Source organism: Delphinus delphis, chromosome 16 (genome assembly GCF_949987515.2).
Source record: "Delphinus delphis chromosome 16, mDelDel1.2, whole genome shotgun sequence".
In the NCBI taxonomy this organism is placed as follows: Eukaryota; Metazoa; Chordata; class Mammalia; order Artiodactyla; family Delphinidae; genus Delphinus; species Delphinus delphis.
The window spans coordinates 33,892,275-33,910,829 of record NC_082698.1 but is presented as its reverse complement, the minus strand read 5'-3'; the positions used below and the strand labels follow the sequence as shown (position 1 = coordinate 33,910,829).

Here is an 18,555-nt window from a genome sequence, read left to right as displayed (position 1 = left end):
TTTTTTAAAAAATGCCTGTAATATTACTATCCTTTTAATGTCACTTCCACAAATCTCCTGTATGTGAGAGAGATGGAGTTAAAGATCTCTTGTCAGGAATTTTTATAATTCTCACCTATGGGAAAATACTTTATATCAGTATAGAAAAAAAGTTTAACTGTTATAATTTCAGTCTTTTCCTTCCCCACACCTTTCTTACAGGAACTTTGCCAGTTAATCAATCTTTGGAAGGAGAGATTCTGTGCTTTGGAAGAAAAGTGTGAAAACATGTGGAAACCACTTAGCAGTGTTCAAGAAAATACAGAGCAGTAAGATGTTTTAAATTTTTTTTTAATATATCTTTTCTGAATAAGTTGCAGTCTTTATAATCTCCACTTTCCCCCAGATACTTCAGTGTGTATCCTAAAAACATAAGCTACTATCTTATATAATAATTATTTTATTTAAAAAAATTTTTTTTTTTTAATTTTTTTGGAGTATAGTTGATTTACAATGTTGTGTTAGCTTCAGGTGTACAGCAAAGTGAATCATTTATACATATGCATGTATCTATTCTTTTTTAGATTCTTTTCCCAAGCAGGTTATTACAGAATATTGAGTAGAGTTCCCTGTACTATATAGTAGGTCCTTATTATTTATCTATTATAACAGTTATTTTAAATTAGAAAATTAATATTGAGAACTACTATTATCTAATATACAGACCTAATTCAAATTTTGCCAATTCTCTCACTAATGTTCTTTATAAGAAACGAAAAAGATTTTCCTCCTGGTCCAGGATTTAATTCAGGATCACACATTGCATTTAATTGTCTTGTCTCTTGAGTCTCCTTTAATCTGGAGCAGTTCCTTAGTTTTTTTTTTTAGTTCCTTAGTTTTTGTCTTTTATAGCCTTTTCTTTTTCAAAGAGCATAGAATATTTATTTAGTACAATGTCTCTCAGTTGGGGTTGGCTTTCATGATTAGTTGCAGTTGTCAAGAAAACCACGAAGGTGGTATGTTCTTAGCGCATCTCAGATATCAAGAGGTTTAACTTTTGTAATTTGGTTGTAATGTCCTCTAGATTTCCTTTGCAATTAATAAAGAACATAAGGGGAGATACTTTGAAACTATATAAGTATCCTGTTCCTCTTAGAATCTATTGATATGTATTTCTGAAACAGTTATGATAGTGGTTATCAAATGATCTTTTTTTCTAATCCCATCATTCCTTCAGCATTTGTTAGTTGGCATTCTACTGAGAGGAAGAATTTTCCCTTTGTTCTGCCATTTATTCTTTTTTTTTTTAATAAATTTATTTATTTTTGACTGTGTTGGGTCTTTGTTGCTGCATGCAGGCTTTCTCTAGTTGCAGCGAGTGGGGGCTACTCTTCCTTGCAATGCATGGGCTTCTCATTGCAGTGGCTTCTCTTGTTGCGGAGCACAGGCTCTAGGTGCGCTCGCTTCAGTAGTTGTGGCACACGGGCTCAGTAGCTACAGCTCGCGGACTCTAGAGCGCAGGCTCAGTAGCTGTAGCGCATGGGCTTAGTTGCTCCACGACATGTGGGATCTTCCCAGACCAGGGCTTGAACCTGTGTCCCCTGCATTGGCAGGTGGATTCTCAACCACTGCACCACCAGGGAAGCCTCCTGCCATTTATTCTTATTCATTTATTTATGTTAGCATGTACTCATGCATTCTTTTATCCTCTGGGTATAGTCCACTATTATTTATTCTGATTTTCAAATTATCCCAGTTTTGACTAGTGAGAGCCTCTTCAACTTGTCTCCTGTGTCCTTTTGATATGATCTGTCCTTTTTGAGCATTTTCTTACTTTCTGATATAGCAAGATATTCCAGGTATCTTGTACTTTCTCAGCCCCAGCTCTGAAATCATATTAATATAAACCAAGATCTGGGCACTAGGTGTTCTTATTGCTACTGTGGTGTCATTTCTTCTAAGGCTCCCAAGGTGGACATAGCTAGAAATACATGTGTGAATGTGTATATATATGTGCACTTAAATATCTTCCTTTTCTGTATTTGTGCTCCCTTTTCAGAAAGAAACCTGGCTCTCATCCACAATATATCTACCTATTTGCTCAATTTTAGAATACACATTAAGTAATTTCACAGTTTCTAACCCATATCTGTGATGAAATATACTGACTAATTAGAGTAGGGTTTGGCAAACTATGGCTGCTGAACCGGATGTCTGCTACTTCAAGTAATTTTATTGGACACAGTCATGTTGGTTTACTCAATCTGTCTATTTGTTTATGTGTTGCCTTTAGCTATCTTTGACTGCCTTTGCACTGCAAAGGTTACATCAAAGACTATATACCTGTAAACCTAAAATATTTGCTATCTGGATTTCTAAGAAAAAGTTTTTAAGAAAAGCTGATTCCTGCACTAGTGTTCAGTGTTCCTTTATAGCCTCATTGCTTGCCCGTCTCACATCCTTATCATATATTCCGATCAGCCTTATGTTTTCTTTTAGAAATTTTATAGTTTTATGTAAGATTTAAAGACATGATCTATTTTTAATTTTTTGTATAAGGTATGGGGTTTGTCAAGATTCAGTTTTTTGCCTATAGATATTCTAAACTAATGAGGATAAGGGTATTCTGATATTTACCCCTATTTTTGCCCATTAAATTGTTCCTTTCTGAAGTTCCAAACAGGTCTGCTGGCCACAGATGCTATTTTCCTTTGTCTGAGAATATCTTGACTTTCCTTTTATTCCTGAAAAATATTTTCACTGGCTATAGAATTCCGGGTTGACAGGTCTTTTCTTTCAGCACGTGGAATATGTTGTTTCATTTCCTTTTGTTCTCCATGAGATGAGAAATCCAATCATTTGAATCCATGGCATTCAAATGATTGTTCACCTATAGGCAGTTTCTCTGTAGCTGCTTTTAACATTTTTTCTTTGTCCTTAGTTTTTAGAAGTCTGATTATATTGTGTCTTTTTTTTTTTTTTGTGGTACACAGGCCTCTCACTGTTGTGGCCTCTCCTGTTGCGGAGCAAGGCTCCGGACACACAGGCTCAGCGGCCATGGCTCATGGGCCCAGCCACTCCGCGGCATGTGGGATCTTCCCAGACCGGGGCAGGAACCCATGTCCCCTGCCTCGGCAGGCAGACTCTCAACCACTGCGCCACCAGGGAAGCCCCTATATTGTGTCTTCTTATGTATTTCTTTGAGTTAATCCAATTTGGGTTTGCTCAGCTTCTTGAAATGTAGACTTATGCCTTTCACCAAACTTGTAAATTTTCATCCATTCTTTCTTTTCTTTTTTTTTTTTTAATCCAAGAATTGTTTGTCTGTCTGTCTGTTTTTTGGTGGCACTGCTTGGCTTGTGGGATCTTAGTTCCCTAACCAGGGATTTAACCCGGGCCACAGCAGTGAAAGCACTGAGTCCCAACCACTGGACCACCAGGGAACTCCCTTCATTATTTCTTTGAACATTTTTTCAGCCCTATATTTTTCTCCTCTGCTTCTAGAATTATGATGACACAAATGTTAGATCTTTTATTATGGTCCCATAGGTCTCTGAGGCTATAGATACTAGTCTATTTTCTCTTTGTTGATTGATTGAGTAAATCCTGTAATCTATCTTTGTCTTTATGTCCACAGACCCTTCGTTTGTCATCTCTAACCTAATGTTGAACCCATTCAGTGAGGTGTTTTATTTCAGTTACCGGTTTTTTCAGTTTATAATTTTCATTTGCTTCTTTTTTCTTAAATCTCTTCTATTTCTTTTTAAGATTCATTCTTTTTTTTTTTTTTAGATGTGTTTTTTTTTTTTGGCTGTGCCTCGCAGGCTGTGGGATCTTAGTTCCCCAACCATGGATTGAACCCAGGCCCTTGGCAGTGAGAGCATGGAATCTTAACCACTGGACGGCAAGGGAATTTCCTTTCGATGTGTGTTTTTTTATTTTTTTTTTAATTTTTATTTTATTTAATTTTTCATACAGCAGGTTCTTATTAGTCATCAATTTTATACACATCAGTGTATACATTTCAATGCAAATCGCCCAATTCATCACACCACCATCCCCACCACCCCATGGCTTTCCCCCCTTGGTGTCCATACATTTGTTCTCTACATCTGTGTCTCAACTTCTGCCCAGCAAACCAGTTCATCTGTACCATTTTTCTAGGTTCCACATACATGTGTTAATATACGATATTTGTTTTTCTCTTTCTGACTTACTTCACTCTGTATGACAGTCTCTAGATCCATCCACGTCTTAACAAATGACCCAATTTCATTCCTTTCTATGGCTGAGTAATATTCCATTGTATATATGTACCACAACTTCTTTATCCATTTGTCTGTCGATGGGCATTTAGGTTGCTTCCATGACCTGACTATTGTAAATAGTGCTGCAATGAATATTGGGGTGCATACGTCTTTTTGAATTATGGTTTTCTCTGGGTATATGCCCAGTAGTGGGATTGCTGGATCATATGGTAATTCTATTTTTAGTTTTTTAAGGAACCTCCATACTGTTCTCCATAGTGGCTGTATCAATTTATATTCCCACCAACAGTGTAAGAGGCTTCCCTTTTCTCCACACCCTCTCCAGCATTTGTTGTTTGTAGATTTTCTGATGATGCCCATTCTAACTGGTGTGAGGTGATACCTCATTGTAGTTTTGATTTGTATTTCTCTAATGATTAGTGATGTTGAGTAGCTTTTCATATGCTTCTTGGCCATCTGTAAGTCTTCTTTGGAGAAATGTCTATTTAGGTCTTCTGGCCAATTTTGGATTGGGTTGTTTCTTTAATATTGAGCTGCATGACCTGTTTATATATATTGCAGATTAATCCTTTGTCCATTGATTCATTTGCAAATATTTTCTCCCATTCTGAGGGTTGTCTTTTCGTCTTGTTTATGGTTTCCTTGGCTGTGCAAAAGCATTGAAGTTTCATTAGGTCCCATTTCTTTATTTTTGTTCTTATTTCCATTACTCTAGGAGGTGGGTCAAAAAAGATCTTGCTGTGATTTATGTCAGAGAGTGTTCTTCCTATGTATTCTTCTAAGAGTTTTATAGTGTCCGGTCTTACATTTAGGTCTCGAGTCCATTTTGAGTTTATTTTTGTGTATGGTGTTAGGGAATGTTCTAATTTCATTCTTTTACATGTAGCTGTCCAGTTTTCCCAGCACCACTTATTGAAGAGACTGTCTTTTCTCCATTGTATATCCTTGCCTCCTTTGTCGTAGATTAGTTGACCAAAGGTGCGTGGGTTTATCTCTGGGCCTTCTATCTTGTTCCATTGATCTGTGTTTCTGTTTTGTGCCAGTACCGTATTGTCTTGATTACTGTAGCTTTGTAGTATAGTCTGAAGTCAGGGAGTCTGATTCCTCCCGCTCCATTTTTTTCCCTCAAGACTGCTTTGGCTATTCAGGGTCTTTTGTGTCTGCATACAAATTTTAAGATTTTTTGTTCTAGTTCTGTAAAAAGTGCCATTGGTAATTTGATAGGGATTGCATTGAATCTGTAGATTGCTTTGGGTAGTAGAGTCATTTTAACAATATTGATTCTTCCAATCCAAGAACATGGTATATCTCTCCATCTGTTTGTATCATCTTTAATTTCTTTCATCAGTGTCTTATAGTTTTCTGCATACAGGTCTTTTGTCTCCCTAGGTAGTTTTATTCCTAGGTATTTTATTCTTTTTGTTGCAGTGGTAAATGGGAGTGTTTCCTTAATTTCTCTTTCAGATTTTTCATCATTAGTGTATAGGAATGCAAGAGATTTCTGTGCATTAATTTTGTATCCTGCACCTTTACCAAATTCATTGATTAGCTCTAGTAGTTTTCTGGTGGCATTTTTAGGATTCTCTATGTGTAGTATCATGTCATCTGCAAACAGTGACAGTGTTACTTCTTCTTTTACAATTTGTATTCCTTCTCTTCTCTGATTGCCGAGGCTAGGACTTCCAAAACTATGTTGAATAATAGTGGTGAGAGTGGACTTCTTGTCTTGTTCCACATCTTAGAGGAAATGCTTTCAGTTTTTCACCATTGAGAATGGTGTTTGCTGTGGTATTGTCATATATGGCCTTTATTATGTTGAGGTAGGTTCCCCCTATGCCCACTTTCTGGAGAGTTTTTATTATAAATGGGTGTTGAATTTTGTCAAAAGCTTTTTCTGCATCTATTGAGATGATCATATGGTTTTTATTCTTCAGTTTGTTAATGTGGTGTATCACATTGATTGGTTTGCGTATATTGAAGAATCCTTGCATCCTTGGGATAAATCCCACTTGATCATGGTGTATGATCCTTTTAATGTGTTGTTGGATTCTGTTTGCTAGTATTTTGTTGAGGATTTTTGCATCTATATTCATCAGTGATATTGGTCTGTAATTTTCTTTTTTTGTAGTATCTTTGTCTGCTTTTGGTATCAGGGTGATGGTGGCCTCATAGAATAAGTTTGGGAATGTTCCTTCCCCTGCAATTTCTCAATGTTGGTACCTGTTATCTTTATTCATTCAAGTTGTGATTTTCCAGAATGGTTTTTAATTGTATCTTGAACATTTTGACTATTATGTTAGGAGGTTCAGAATCCTATTTAAGTCTTCTTTTTTAAGTAAGCAGGTCCTGGGCCACTTTTTTGGGCTGTGGTTCCAATAACAATTTAATTTTCAGAACATTAGCAGTTTTATTCTGGCATGCTTCGTTCCTATGCTACGCATATGTGAAAAATATGTATTCTGCTTTTTTTTTTTTTGCGGTACGCGGGCCTCTCACCGCTGTGGCCTCTCCCGTTGCAGAGCACAGGCTCCGGACGCGTAGGCCCAGCGGCCACGGCTCACGGGCCCAGCCGCTCCGCGGCACGCGGGATACTCCCGGACCAGGGCACGAACCCGTGCCCCCCGCATCGGCAGGCGGGCTCCCAACCACTGCGCCACCAGGGAAGCCCTGTATTCTGCTTTTGATGGATGAAGTGTTCTAAACACATCAGTTAGGTCAAGTTAATTGGTAGTGCTGTTCAGGTCACTTGTATCCTTACTGAGTTTCTGTTTACTTATTCTATCAATTACTAATAGAGGGGTGTTGAGATCTCCTACTATAATTGTAGATTTCTCTATTTCTCTTCTCAATTCTGTCAGTTTTTGCCTCATATAAGTGATGGTCTGTTGTTAGATGTATACACTGTAGGGTTGATACATCTCTGATAATTGACCCTTTTATCATTATGTAATGTCCCTTTTTATCCTTGATAATTTTCCTTATTCTGAAATCTACTTTGTCTGAAATTAATACAAAAACTTCAGTTTTCCCTTGATTGCTATTTGCATAATATAGCTTTCTCCATTCCTTTACTTTTGGCATAAGTCTTTTTTTATTATTATTTTTTAATTTTTGGCTGTGTTGCGTCTTTGTTGCTGCACACAGGTTTTCTCCAGTTGCGGTGAGCAGGGGCTTCTCACTGCGGTGGCTTCTCTTGTTGCGGAGCAGGGGCTCTAGGTGCAAGGGCTTCAGTAGTTTTGGCTCGCGGGCTCTAGAGCACAGGCTCAGTAGTTGTGGTGCATGGGCTTAGTTGCTCTGTGGCATGTGGGATCTTCCCAGACCAGGGCTCAAACCCATATCTCCTGCATTGGCAGGCGGATTCTTAACCACTGTGCCACCAGAGAAGTCCCTTGGCCTAAATCTTTATATTTAAAGTGGATTTCTTATAGACAACATATAATTGGGTCTTGATCTTTTATCGAATTTCACGATGTATGGCTTTTATCTGTGTGTTTAGACCATTCTCATTTAAAGTATTGATATAGTTGGCTTAAAGTGTACCATTTTGTTTTCTATTTGTTGCATCGTTTGTGCTTTATTTCCTTTTTTCCTTTCCTAATTTAAGTTGAGCATTTTTATGTTTTCATTTTATCTCTCCCATTGACTTATCATTTATACTTTTAGAATTACTTTTTTAAACTGTTTTTTCTAGGATTAATAATATATATTTTAAAATAATTTTAATCCACCTTCAAATAATTTGCTGTTTCATGTGTAATGGAAGGACCTTAACAGTATATTCCCGATTCCTCCTTCCTGTCTCTTATGCATTGTTTTCATGTATTTTACTTCTACATATGCTATATTTACCCAATACATTGTTACTCTGATTATTTTCTTTTTCAGTATGGCTTCTAGAAATTTTTAAATTACATATGTGGCTCACATTATATTTCTGCTGAATGATTCTGCTCTAGAATTCTGGCTATCACCTATCCTACTACCTAACTCCTATCATCTGTTTTTCAATCCTGTTGTTGGTCCTATTCATTATATCATGTTTCCACTCTGAATTCTTCTTTCTAGATTCTTAATCTAGAAAGTGTTTCTTTTATTCCTAGTGGGTTTTGATTCCTTGAGGGGATAGATTTGTGTTGATAGCCTCCAAGCTTACCACTTAATTTTCTTTTCCTTTTTCAATTATTTTCACTTAATTTGTAGTTGAACTTCCGCTTTCAGCACATTTGCTTCCTCATGTGATTTGCTCACATGGTGTACCATCTAGTGGTAGTAGAGGGTAACCTTCATTCCCCAAAGTTTAACTCTGCTCCTGTGAGATGACTTTGAATGCTATTACAGGGAACTTTACTGAGAGAAGGAAGCCATCAATGAATTTTTTTTTTTTTTTTTGCGGTACGTGTGCCTCTCTCTGTTGTGGCCTCTCCCATTGCGGAGCACAGGCTCTGGACGCGCAGGCTCAGCAGCCATGGCTTACGGGCCCAGCCGCTCCGCGGCATGTGGGATCTTCCTGGACCGGGGCACGGACCCATGTTCCCTGCATCAGCAGGCAGACTCTCAACCACTGTGCCACCAGGGAAGCCCCATCAATGAATTTTAAATGTATATTTTGATATTAGTTTTATATTAGGGTTATGTTACATTGTACTATGTGTGCTATATGTATAGTTTGTCTCACCCCAATATAATTTTCTTTTAATTATTAGGTACCTTTATAGTTGACTTTGTTTTATAATATTTATAATTTTTATGATTTATTTTGTATCATAGGCAAGGCAAAACTGCGTAAGAACAGAATAACTAACTGATTGTGGACAGTTTTGGGACTAAACTAGAGGCTAGAGGCTGTAGGAGGTGTCCTTAAGTACCATAATCTAGTAGGAGGAGTAAAACACATGGGCAGTGTTCATTTTAATAGCCATATAGTTAATATTCTAAGAGGTACAAAGTAAAGTGTCATATCTGGAAAAAGTTTTATAAGAAAAGAGATATTTTCAAAGGTCATTTAGTTGTAGATGTGATGTCAGTCTGCTGTGAAAAGACAATTAAGGGCTTGGGCTCTGGAATTAGACTGCTTAGGTTTGAATGTGCCATTTTTGAGCTGTGTGATCTTGGGCAAGTTATGTATCCTTTGAGTCTTAGTTTTTCAAGTTAACAGTGTTATTCTCTTTTCCTATAGGAAATCTAAAGATATAATCAGCAAAACAACTTCTCACAGTGAAAAATTTGGTGCTGATTTTGATGACTTGTCAGCGGAACTCAGACATTTTAACCAGGAAGGTACAAAGCTGGTTGAAGAGTCTGAGAAACACTGTGATAAACTCAGTAGCAACCTTGAAATAACATCTCAAGAGACTGAACAGAGATGTGAGGCTCTGAACACAAGCACACTTTATTTTTCTGAACAGTGGGTATCTTGCTTAAATAAAAGGGAAGAGGAACTTCAGAATTTATTGAAGGTAATAACTTTATAACTGGAACCTCATTTGGGGAGAATAGTGATAATCAGAAAATTAAATATTCTTGGCTAAGAATTGGTTTCAAAACACATGATATTTTAAAGTATAATGTTTTTGTTTTTGTTTTGCTGCATTGGGTCTTCGATGCTGCACGCAGGCTTTCTCTAGTTGCAGCGAGCGGGAGCTACTCTTCGTTGCGGTGCGCAGGCTTCTCATTGTGGTGGTGTCTCTTGTTGTGGAGCGTGAGCTTCAGTAGTTGTGGCTCACGGACTCTAGAGTGCAGGCTCAGTAGTTGTGGCGCAAGGGCTTAGTTGCTCCACGACATGTGGGATCTTCCCTGCCCAGGGCTCAAACCCGTGTCCCCTGCACTGGCAGGCGGATTCTTAACCACTGCGCCACCAGGGAAGCCCCTAAAATATAATTAATGACTTAAAATTTTAAGTGTAACAGTTGGTATGCTTATATATGATCTTGTTTCACATATGTTTCCTAGATCTTCAAATTATTTAACATTTACCTGATCTGTCCTATATCTATCTGTGGTTTTTGACTTGTTAGTTCCTTCAGTTAAGAGCACCCCATCTTTTGATATATAATACTTTTCACCTATGTATGCTTTTTACTTTTCTCCAGGTACATTCAAACCTGTTATTGCTTTAATTATTTAGGATATTGTTCTGGTTACTCAGAAGATATCTGATAGATTTGTGGGTTTGCTTGAACTTAACACTTGCATGAGCCCTTTGTGGCTTGGTTTTTCTTCTGTGCAATAAAATGATTTTACTAATATTCTCAGGAATTAGGTAAAAGAATTTAAGTATTTTAAGCTATATAAGCTATTTTCACTAAAAGGAACCATGACTAGTGGAGAAATAGGTAATTTCAGGTTTGGAGCAGGAAGTGTACCAGATGAGCCTACAGATCTTGTCATACCAGAAAGTGAGGAAGCTGTTAAAGATTAGTGGGGCTGTGTCAGAAAGACTTAGGAACCAACTTGATGACACTCCCCTGTTTAAAGGTGGTACAATTTGAGCATCAAAAAGAGTAATTGCTACAATAGATTAAGATATGTCAAATATGTTAAAATTGATGAATTCATAAAAATTTCATTAGTCTCCTTTGGATCACGCTAGGGAAGCAAGAAATGATTCTGAGAAGTGGTAAATAAAGGGAAACAATTGAGCATCCATCTGTCTTTCCTGAAAGAACTCTATCTTGGTTCAACAGGGTAATGGATGAAGAAAACTGTTTCAAAGAAGAATCCCAGCTAATAAAATGCAGAAGAAATGACAGGATTAGGATATCACAATTTTGCAACCCTTAGTGAAATAATCCCTGTGGACATTAATGACTGCTTACACCATTTGATCAAAAGCTGAAGGAGATGTTTATAATTAAGAGGGTGACCACACTCTAACACACGGATTAGTCTTCTTTTTTGGGATTTTAGTTCCCCGACCAGGGATTGAACCCAGGGCCTCGGTAGTGAAAGCGTGGAGTTCTATAACCACTGGACCACCAGGGGGTTCTCCACACTGATTAATCCTAATGTGAGAGACATGACCAGGCATTATGTGCTTTCAGTACCACCTATGAAATATTCTTGCCCAAAAGTTAAAAACTTATTTAGATCAAGCCTTTAGATCTAACTAATTTGTAGAAAATACAGAGGACAGATGAACATGTGAAAATAACAGCTTAGAGGTGCAATTGACAAAATCCAGAAATTGAGATATTCAGTAGAGCACAAAGACCTGGTTTCTTCAATGAAAATTTTTTTCAAGGAGAAAAGTATGAGGAAGGATAACTTATATCAAGAAGGAGTTAAGACTAGAGGGCCTTAAGCCCCGGTTTTCCTGGGATAGTCCTTGTTTATATCTATTGCACTGGGGTTATTACTATTAATGGCCCTTTTTACTCTGAGAATATCTCAGTTTGGATGATAAATTATATAGTCAATTAAGACATATCAACCAAATATAATGATGAATTCTGATTCAAACAAAACAAGTCTGAAAAAGACAATTGGTGAAATTTGAACACTGACTAGACATTTGATATAAAGAAATCAATGTTAAATTTTTTAGAAGTGAGAGTGGTCTTAAGAAGCTCTTAACGCTTAGAGAAGTATGCTGAAGTAAATGGATGAAATGGTATAAGATTTGCTTCAAAATAATCCTGGTGGAGAGCAGGAGTAAGTGGCCAATCTTGTTTGATCTATATCCCATGTAGTAATAAATGTTGAGGCTGGGGAGTGAATATAAGGGAGTTATTATTATTATTTCTACTTTTGCAGTTTCTAAACCTTTTATTATGGAAAATTTCAAGGTAAGGAGAAGTTAAATATTGCATAAAGCACTGACAACTTTGATTTTAATAATGAAGTCTCATTTGCATCATTTACAGGTTGTACAACAAGGTTGTGAGGCTTCAAGTTCAGAGATTACTGAAAAATTAATTGGACATAAAGCAGCTAATGAGAACCAGCATAACATTCTTCTTGGTCAGATAACTATTGATGAAGAAGAATTAATGACACAAAGTCAAGAACTTAATAAAACCGTAAAAATTGGTTTGACTAAGCTTAATTGCTTTCTGCAGCAGGATCTGAAACTGGATATCCCAACAGGTACTTTAAAAGGGAAATGGAATTGTTAAATTTTTTGAAGTTGAATTCAACTGTATACAGTGCTAGATGTTCAGAAAAACAAGGTCCTGCCATTGCCTGATAGAATTTGCCATCTCACTCTGATCAACTCAAATATAGAAAAATTAGAACCCCAAAATAGCTTTGATCAAGCATTAAATGATGCATATGACATATACGCCCAAACACTTGGGCATCATAATTCAGTAAAAGTTTACAAACATTCAGGGAACTGGCTTTGGTTAAGAGAGCACATTTTAAAAGCAAATAAAAACAACCATCTATCTAGCACTGTTTATAAAAGGACATTTTAATACCAAAAATAGTGGAGGAATGTAATTAAATAAATCTAGTTTAATGCAGAGCTTACCACATTGTGCATTTTCTCATGTGTACCTCTCATTTTGTCATGACTGTTAGATTGGCATTTAGGAATTACCATTTTGGGAGGTCAGAGATGGCAAGGATCAGTGTAGGCTATAATGATTCAGGAATGCCTTCATGAAAGAAGGTGTAACAAACTGTTTCACACAGGATGAGTAATTGAGTTATTCATTAGATTGTGGTAGGGGTTGCACACCCTGTAAGTTTAGTAAAAATCACTGAGTGAATTTTGTGGTGTGTAAATTACACTTTAAAGCTTTTTTTTTTTTAGCAATTATAAAAGAGGATGGCACTAAAGGGTGTCAATTTATTTTTTCCCCAAAACTCTTGATATTTAATGAACTTTTCAATGAAATTAGGAATATAAATATTAAGTGAAAAGGCAAGTGCCTGTGTAAATTATGAGAGCATGAGTTACTATAAAGAAATGTAACTGGTTAATATTTAGCTACCACCAAATTTAGTGAAATGATTATCCCTGTCAAACTGATCATGCTGCCATTCCTCAGAGCACTCTGAATCGTTTTAGAGCCTACAATACATCTTCTATACATGCTCAGAGATGGAAAATTTCATGTTTTGGTGTAGGTGGAATCTTGAAAATGGTTGAGTCTATTTAAGATCAGTTGTCAAGTTAGGAAATATTTTAAGCAACATATGCCTGACAGATAGCAAGACTGATTCTCATATGTGGCAATGGTTCTATTTTTGGAAGACAAAGACTTATTGGGAGGTATAAGTTCTAGCATTAAAAAAAATACCTTACTCATATCCCACACTTCAATTTTTACCACTTATGTCTACTAAAGGTATGACACCACAGAGGAAAAATTATTTATACCCATCAGCACTGGTGAGAACCCAGCCACGTGAACAGCTCCTTGATCAGTTGAAAAGGAAACAGCCTGAGCTGTTAATGATGCTAAACTGTTCAGAAAACAACAAAGAAGAGACCAGTCAGGTAAAATTTATTTTAGGCATCATAATTTTAGAACTCTCCCATGAACTCTTTAAAAAAAAAAATTATTTATTTATTTATTTAGGTTGTGCCAGGTCTTAGCTGTGGCAGGCAGCCTCCTTAGTTGTGGCTTGTGGGCTCCTTAGATGCGGCATGCATGTGGGATCTAGTTCCCTGACCAGGGGTCGAACCCGGGCCCCCTGCATTGGGAGTGTGGAGTCTTATCACTGCACCACCAGGGAAGTCCCTCCCATAAACTCTTGATGTCATCTTCACGAGAAGAATTTTATTCTTTGCCCTTCAGTCCTACCCTGTCTCATTAAGGATAGTTGACTGCTAAGCCTGTTTCTTTTAATTGGGCCATTTTTTATGATTAGACTTAGAGATAATTATAATAGACAATGTTTATGTTATGCTGATTATGTGCCCGACACTGTTCTAAACACTTTACATACATATTTACTCACTTAATTGTCTCAATAACTCTATAAGGTGAATGCTAGTACTATCCCCATTTTAAAAGGTGAGGAAACTAAGAATTGCCTTGTCCTAAGTCACAAGGATGGAGCTGGAATTAGAACCTAGCTCCACAATTTGTGCCCTTAACTATAGTGATTATAGAAAAGTTGGGAAATTGGAGAGTAACAAAGAAGGTAAAAAATAAACTGTAATCTCTTTATTCTGAGATTACCATATTTAACATTTTATTATAGGTACTTCTCTATATGAACACATAATAGGAATTATTTTCATTACTTTGTAGACTTCCTACTGATTTTGTTGAGGTTTAACTTTTATGTAATGGACATTGTGTTATTTTCAAAGAAGAAAACTGCCTTTACTTGTGTGAAGGTTTTTAAGCCCTGGGACTTAATCACTCATCAGCTTCTTATTTTAGGACTTGGATGAAGAAAAGGCAGTTCTGGTGCACACTGTTGAAGAACCTCTAAGTCAAGAGCCATCTGTAGACACTAGTTTGGATTGTTCATCAAGTTGTGGGGTTCCATTTTTCCAGGTACCTGATTATATCCTATCAGATAACCTTTCCACATCTGATGTAAGTCAGTCATTTGCTATTCAGTATAAAGGGATTACTCTTGGTGGGTGGGATAGAAAAAATATTTCAGTCATTCCTTTGGGATGGCTTGTTAACTTTTCTGATTTAAATTATTTACACAAGTATGATAATCGATTAGGGGTTTTTGGTAGGATAAATAAAGGCAAAATATGACTTAATCCCATCCTTAGCTGGTAATATTCTGCTGTTATATTTATCCCTTTTCTGCTTCCTACATACTCAGAATGATACTAAAAACAGTCATTTCTCTCTTCCCTCCACCTTTGACATGGAAGTCCTGGAGCCTGTCTCTGTCTATGATCAGACTTTGAAGGCTAAGAAGTTTAAAAGATTGAAGGACCGAATGCCTCTCGGTTAAATGACTGATTCTCCAACTTGAGGCTTTTCTCCTATTCACTATTCCCCCACGTAGCCTCCTGCCTTGATCTTGTGTGTTTAAATCCCATGCCCTCTCCTATTACCTTTTCATCACTGTTGGGAGTATGGCACTGTAAACTATCTACATCTTTCCCTCTAATTTGAAGTCATGAGCCTAGACAGTCTGTGAGGTAAGGATTTCCTTACTTACATAGGACATTGATGTCTACATTTTATAGTTGAAGCACTGCTTCTGATATGTATATGCTTGTACCTGTCTTTAATAGACCTGCAGGCCTCCACCAAGATCTAAAGATTCTCCATCCCTGATTTAAGCTGTTAAAACTTCTAGTTCAGATTTTATTAAATTCCTCTCTGTCTGCATCAAGGCAGTTTTATCTCCAAAGTCTTCCTAACTTTTGCTTCATTCTTTACTATTAGAAAACTCTAGATATATTTCTTTCTATTTATTGACCCTCTCTTCTATCTTATAAAGTTAAGAAAAGGGGGAAAGTTAAGAGAAGGGAACCTTAGTGACTACTTAATCCCTGTTTGGAAATCCTTTCGTTATTAAAGCTTATGATGTTTTGAAGGCCAGGCTTAGTGGTTCGGCTATGGCAAAGAAATTCCTATAGTACCAGAAAAGACTTGGGATTGGATTTTAGACCTTACCTGAAGTCCAGAAATTATTTTTACTCTGATAGCAGTCTGATATGGGGAAATTTTCTGGGTTAAAAACTTTAAAGTTGGTTTATGATTTGTCTAAGAATTGATGAGTGGGTCTACAATGAAAGTTGTCAGTTACTTAAAGCCTCTCTAAGGGCAAGTACAAGGATTCCAATGAAATATTTCCAAATGAGAAATATGAAATAAGTTTTTTTAAAGATAAGATACAACTTAAATAAAAAGTGCCTTGAGGTAGCCTGTATATCAGATTCTGTGCTTAAAATAGAATTGCCTTTTTTTTTTTTTTTTTCGCCCTCACTGCACCTCTTGTAGGATCCTAGTTCCCTGACCAGGGATTGAACCCAGGCCCTCAACAGTGACAGCACGGACTCCTAACCACTGGACCACCAGAGAATTCCCAGAATTACCATTTTTGTACAATAACAAATCTTTGTTTCCCGAGAGCAAGATTTCTAGCAGCCACACTGCTGACATTTTGAGCTGGATAATTCTTTGTTGTGGTGACCTGTCCTATGTATTATGTTTAGCAGCTTCCCTGGCTTTTGTCCACTAGAAGCCAGTAGCAACCACCTAGTTTTAACAACCAAAAATGTCTCCAGACAGTACCAAATGTCTCCTGGGGTGCAAAATCTCCCTACTGAGAACCATTGCCCTACAGTAAAATGTGTAATTATTCCTTGGAAAATCATACAGAAAATTAATATTTCTTTCTTCCCCCTCTTGGTAATAAAATGAAGAAGGCATTCATTTCTACTTGCCAAATTGTTGGCTCAAATTTGTGCTGAGTGTTTTCTGAAGTTTTCCACACCTAATTTCTTGCCTATAAACCAGAGAACTTTGAAAATAGAATATGATTAATATGTATCAGATGTTACTTTATATTGACTTAATTTTCCCCCTTAAATCCACAGCATAAAAAATCACATGGAAAAGATAAAGAAAACAGAGGCATTAATCCGCTGGAGAGGTCTAAAGTAGAAGAAACTATAGAGCAATCTGTTACGAAGAGCAGATTACCTCTACGAGCCCAGAACAATTTTTAGTTAACTTGAGGACTGGTAATTTTACTTTCTAAGAAAAATGAAAAATAAAACCTGTAACCCCAGAACTTGAGCCTTGTGTATAGATTAAAAATGAGTAGAAAATATCAAGGCAGTACTGTAAATTTAGTTGAATTTATTATCTACCCATTTTTTCTGTCATTGCTGTAGTTTACTGTATATTAAGTTGGGTTTCATTTGGGATTTGCATTGAGTAAATATGTATTTCTAGCTTTTGATATAAAATAGCTCTTTCATAACAAATGAAAAATATTTTTCTAGTATATTACTAAATAGCAGATATATAGAAGCTGCAGTGTTCTTTTAGGCTTGAACTTATATAGGTAAATATCACCAGCGCATGGTTTTAGGAAGGACCATATCCTTTCTTTTCTTTGTATGATTTAATTATGTTTAGATTTGCTTACCTCCTTCCCTAGACTGTTTCATTCTGCCTTCTCAGCAAACTTTCTCCCTTTTTTTGTCACCAAACCATTTGTAGCGCTACAAAATGGTATCCATTATTATTATGGGATAGCCAGAATTTTACCTAGAAATCTTTTACACTTTGCTGTGGTTATCTCTAAAATTGCTGTCAACAATAAACACAACCCTAGAAGTATCCCTTCCTTCAATATTTTAATTTGTTTCCCCCTAGATATGAAAGCATTTCATTCCTTTATGAGGCCTAACACATTAGTCCCCACAGAGTTCATAAAAAGCCATCTTCTCCAGAATATAGATTGCTATTATGAGAGAACTACCTGGAGTTCTGATTAATGGCTATGTGACCCTATTTTGAAGCCTGTATCTTGTGCAAAAGGTCAAAGTGTTTAAGTGCTTTTTGAAGCTATTAATTATGACTATCATTTATATTCATTTACCTGGTGAAACTTTTTGTTGTTCTTTGTATATAATAAAATATGCGTGTATATATTTTTTGCTCTTGAAATCTTAACCCTTATTAGAAGGGCCCTGACAATTTTGATCTGGCAGCCAAATTTCTGGAAGTTGGGATGTTTCAGCATGAAGAACCAGAGCACTTAGAAGGGATATATGTGAAGAATAAATTTTTTACACACATCAAGTTTAAGTGTATAAATTCAGATTTGATTCTGATAGCTAAGTAAAACCAAACCCTGTTGGAGAATTAGAAAATCTGCTACTTCAAGGAACTAAGTTTGCCTTGCAGAGTACTAATTATCTTAATAAAAATGATCATATAATTTCTCTGCAAAATCAGATGTCAACATAAGCTATGGATAATATCTAAAAATATAAGCTACCCTCAGTAAACCCATGATTAATAAATTTGGTTTCTACATTAACTTATTTGTCTCATTATGTCTTATTTGACAATGGGTATGTTTACAGAGTTAAGCCGGTTGTATTAAAATTCCTAAAATAAACTTCTACCGAAGTACCAGCAAGGAAGAAGGGCCTTGGTAAACATCCCGGCTTTCAGTTGCACTTGAAGGGGCTATGATTTAGTGTAAGATTAATGAAAAACAGATTGGGCCTCACAGGGCCTGAAGTCCAGCTTTAAGTCATCTCATTCCCTAAGTTTTAAAGTTATCTAGGAATGCTAATGCAACTGGTTGAACTGCCCGACAGAAGCAAAAATAAATCTGGAGAATTTTAACATCCAGAGCCTTAAATTAGCTCTGTAAATTGTTGTTGTTGTTGTTGTGGTGGTGGTGG

At 36.6% G+C, this 18,555-nt stretch overlaps 1 protein-coding gene across 1 annotated transcript in view; it reads left to right on the top strand.

Moving 5' to 3' along the window:
* KIF11 (kinesin family member 11) overlaps positions 1-18,341 on the top strand; it is a 49,945-nt gene extending 31,604 nt beyond the window's left edge. The window contains exons 17-22 of the mRNA XM_060033646.1: positions 202-308; positions 9,424-9,703; positions 12,110-12,332; positions 13,544-13,695; positions 14,591-14,707; positions 16,726-18,341. Coding sequence (XP_059889629.1) covers positions 202-308; positions 9,424-9,703; positions 12,110-12,332; positions 13,544-13,695; positions 14,591-14,707; positions 16,726-16,857 — 1,011 coding nt within the window. The 3' untranslated portion in view covers positions 16,858-18,341. The remainder of the gene's footprint in view (positions 1-201; positions 309-9,423; positions 9,704-12,109; positions 12,333-13,543; positions 13,696-14,590; positions 14,708-16,725) is intronic.
* The last annotated feature ends 214 nt before the right edge of the window (positions 18,342-18,555 follow it).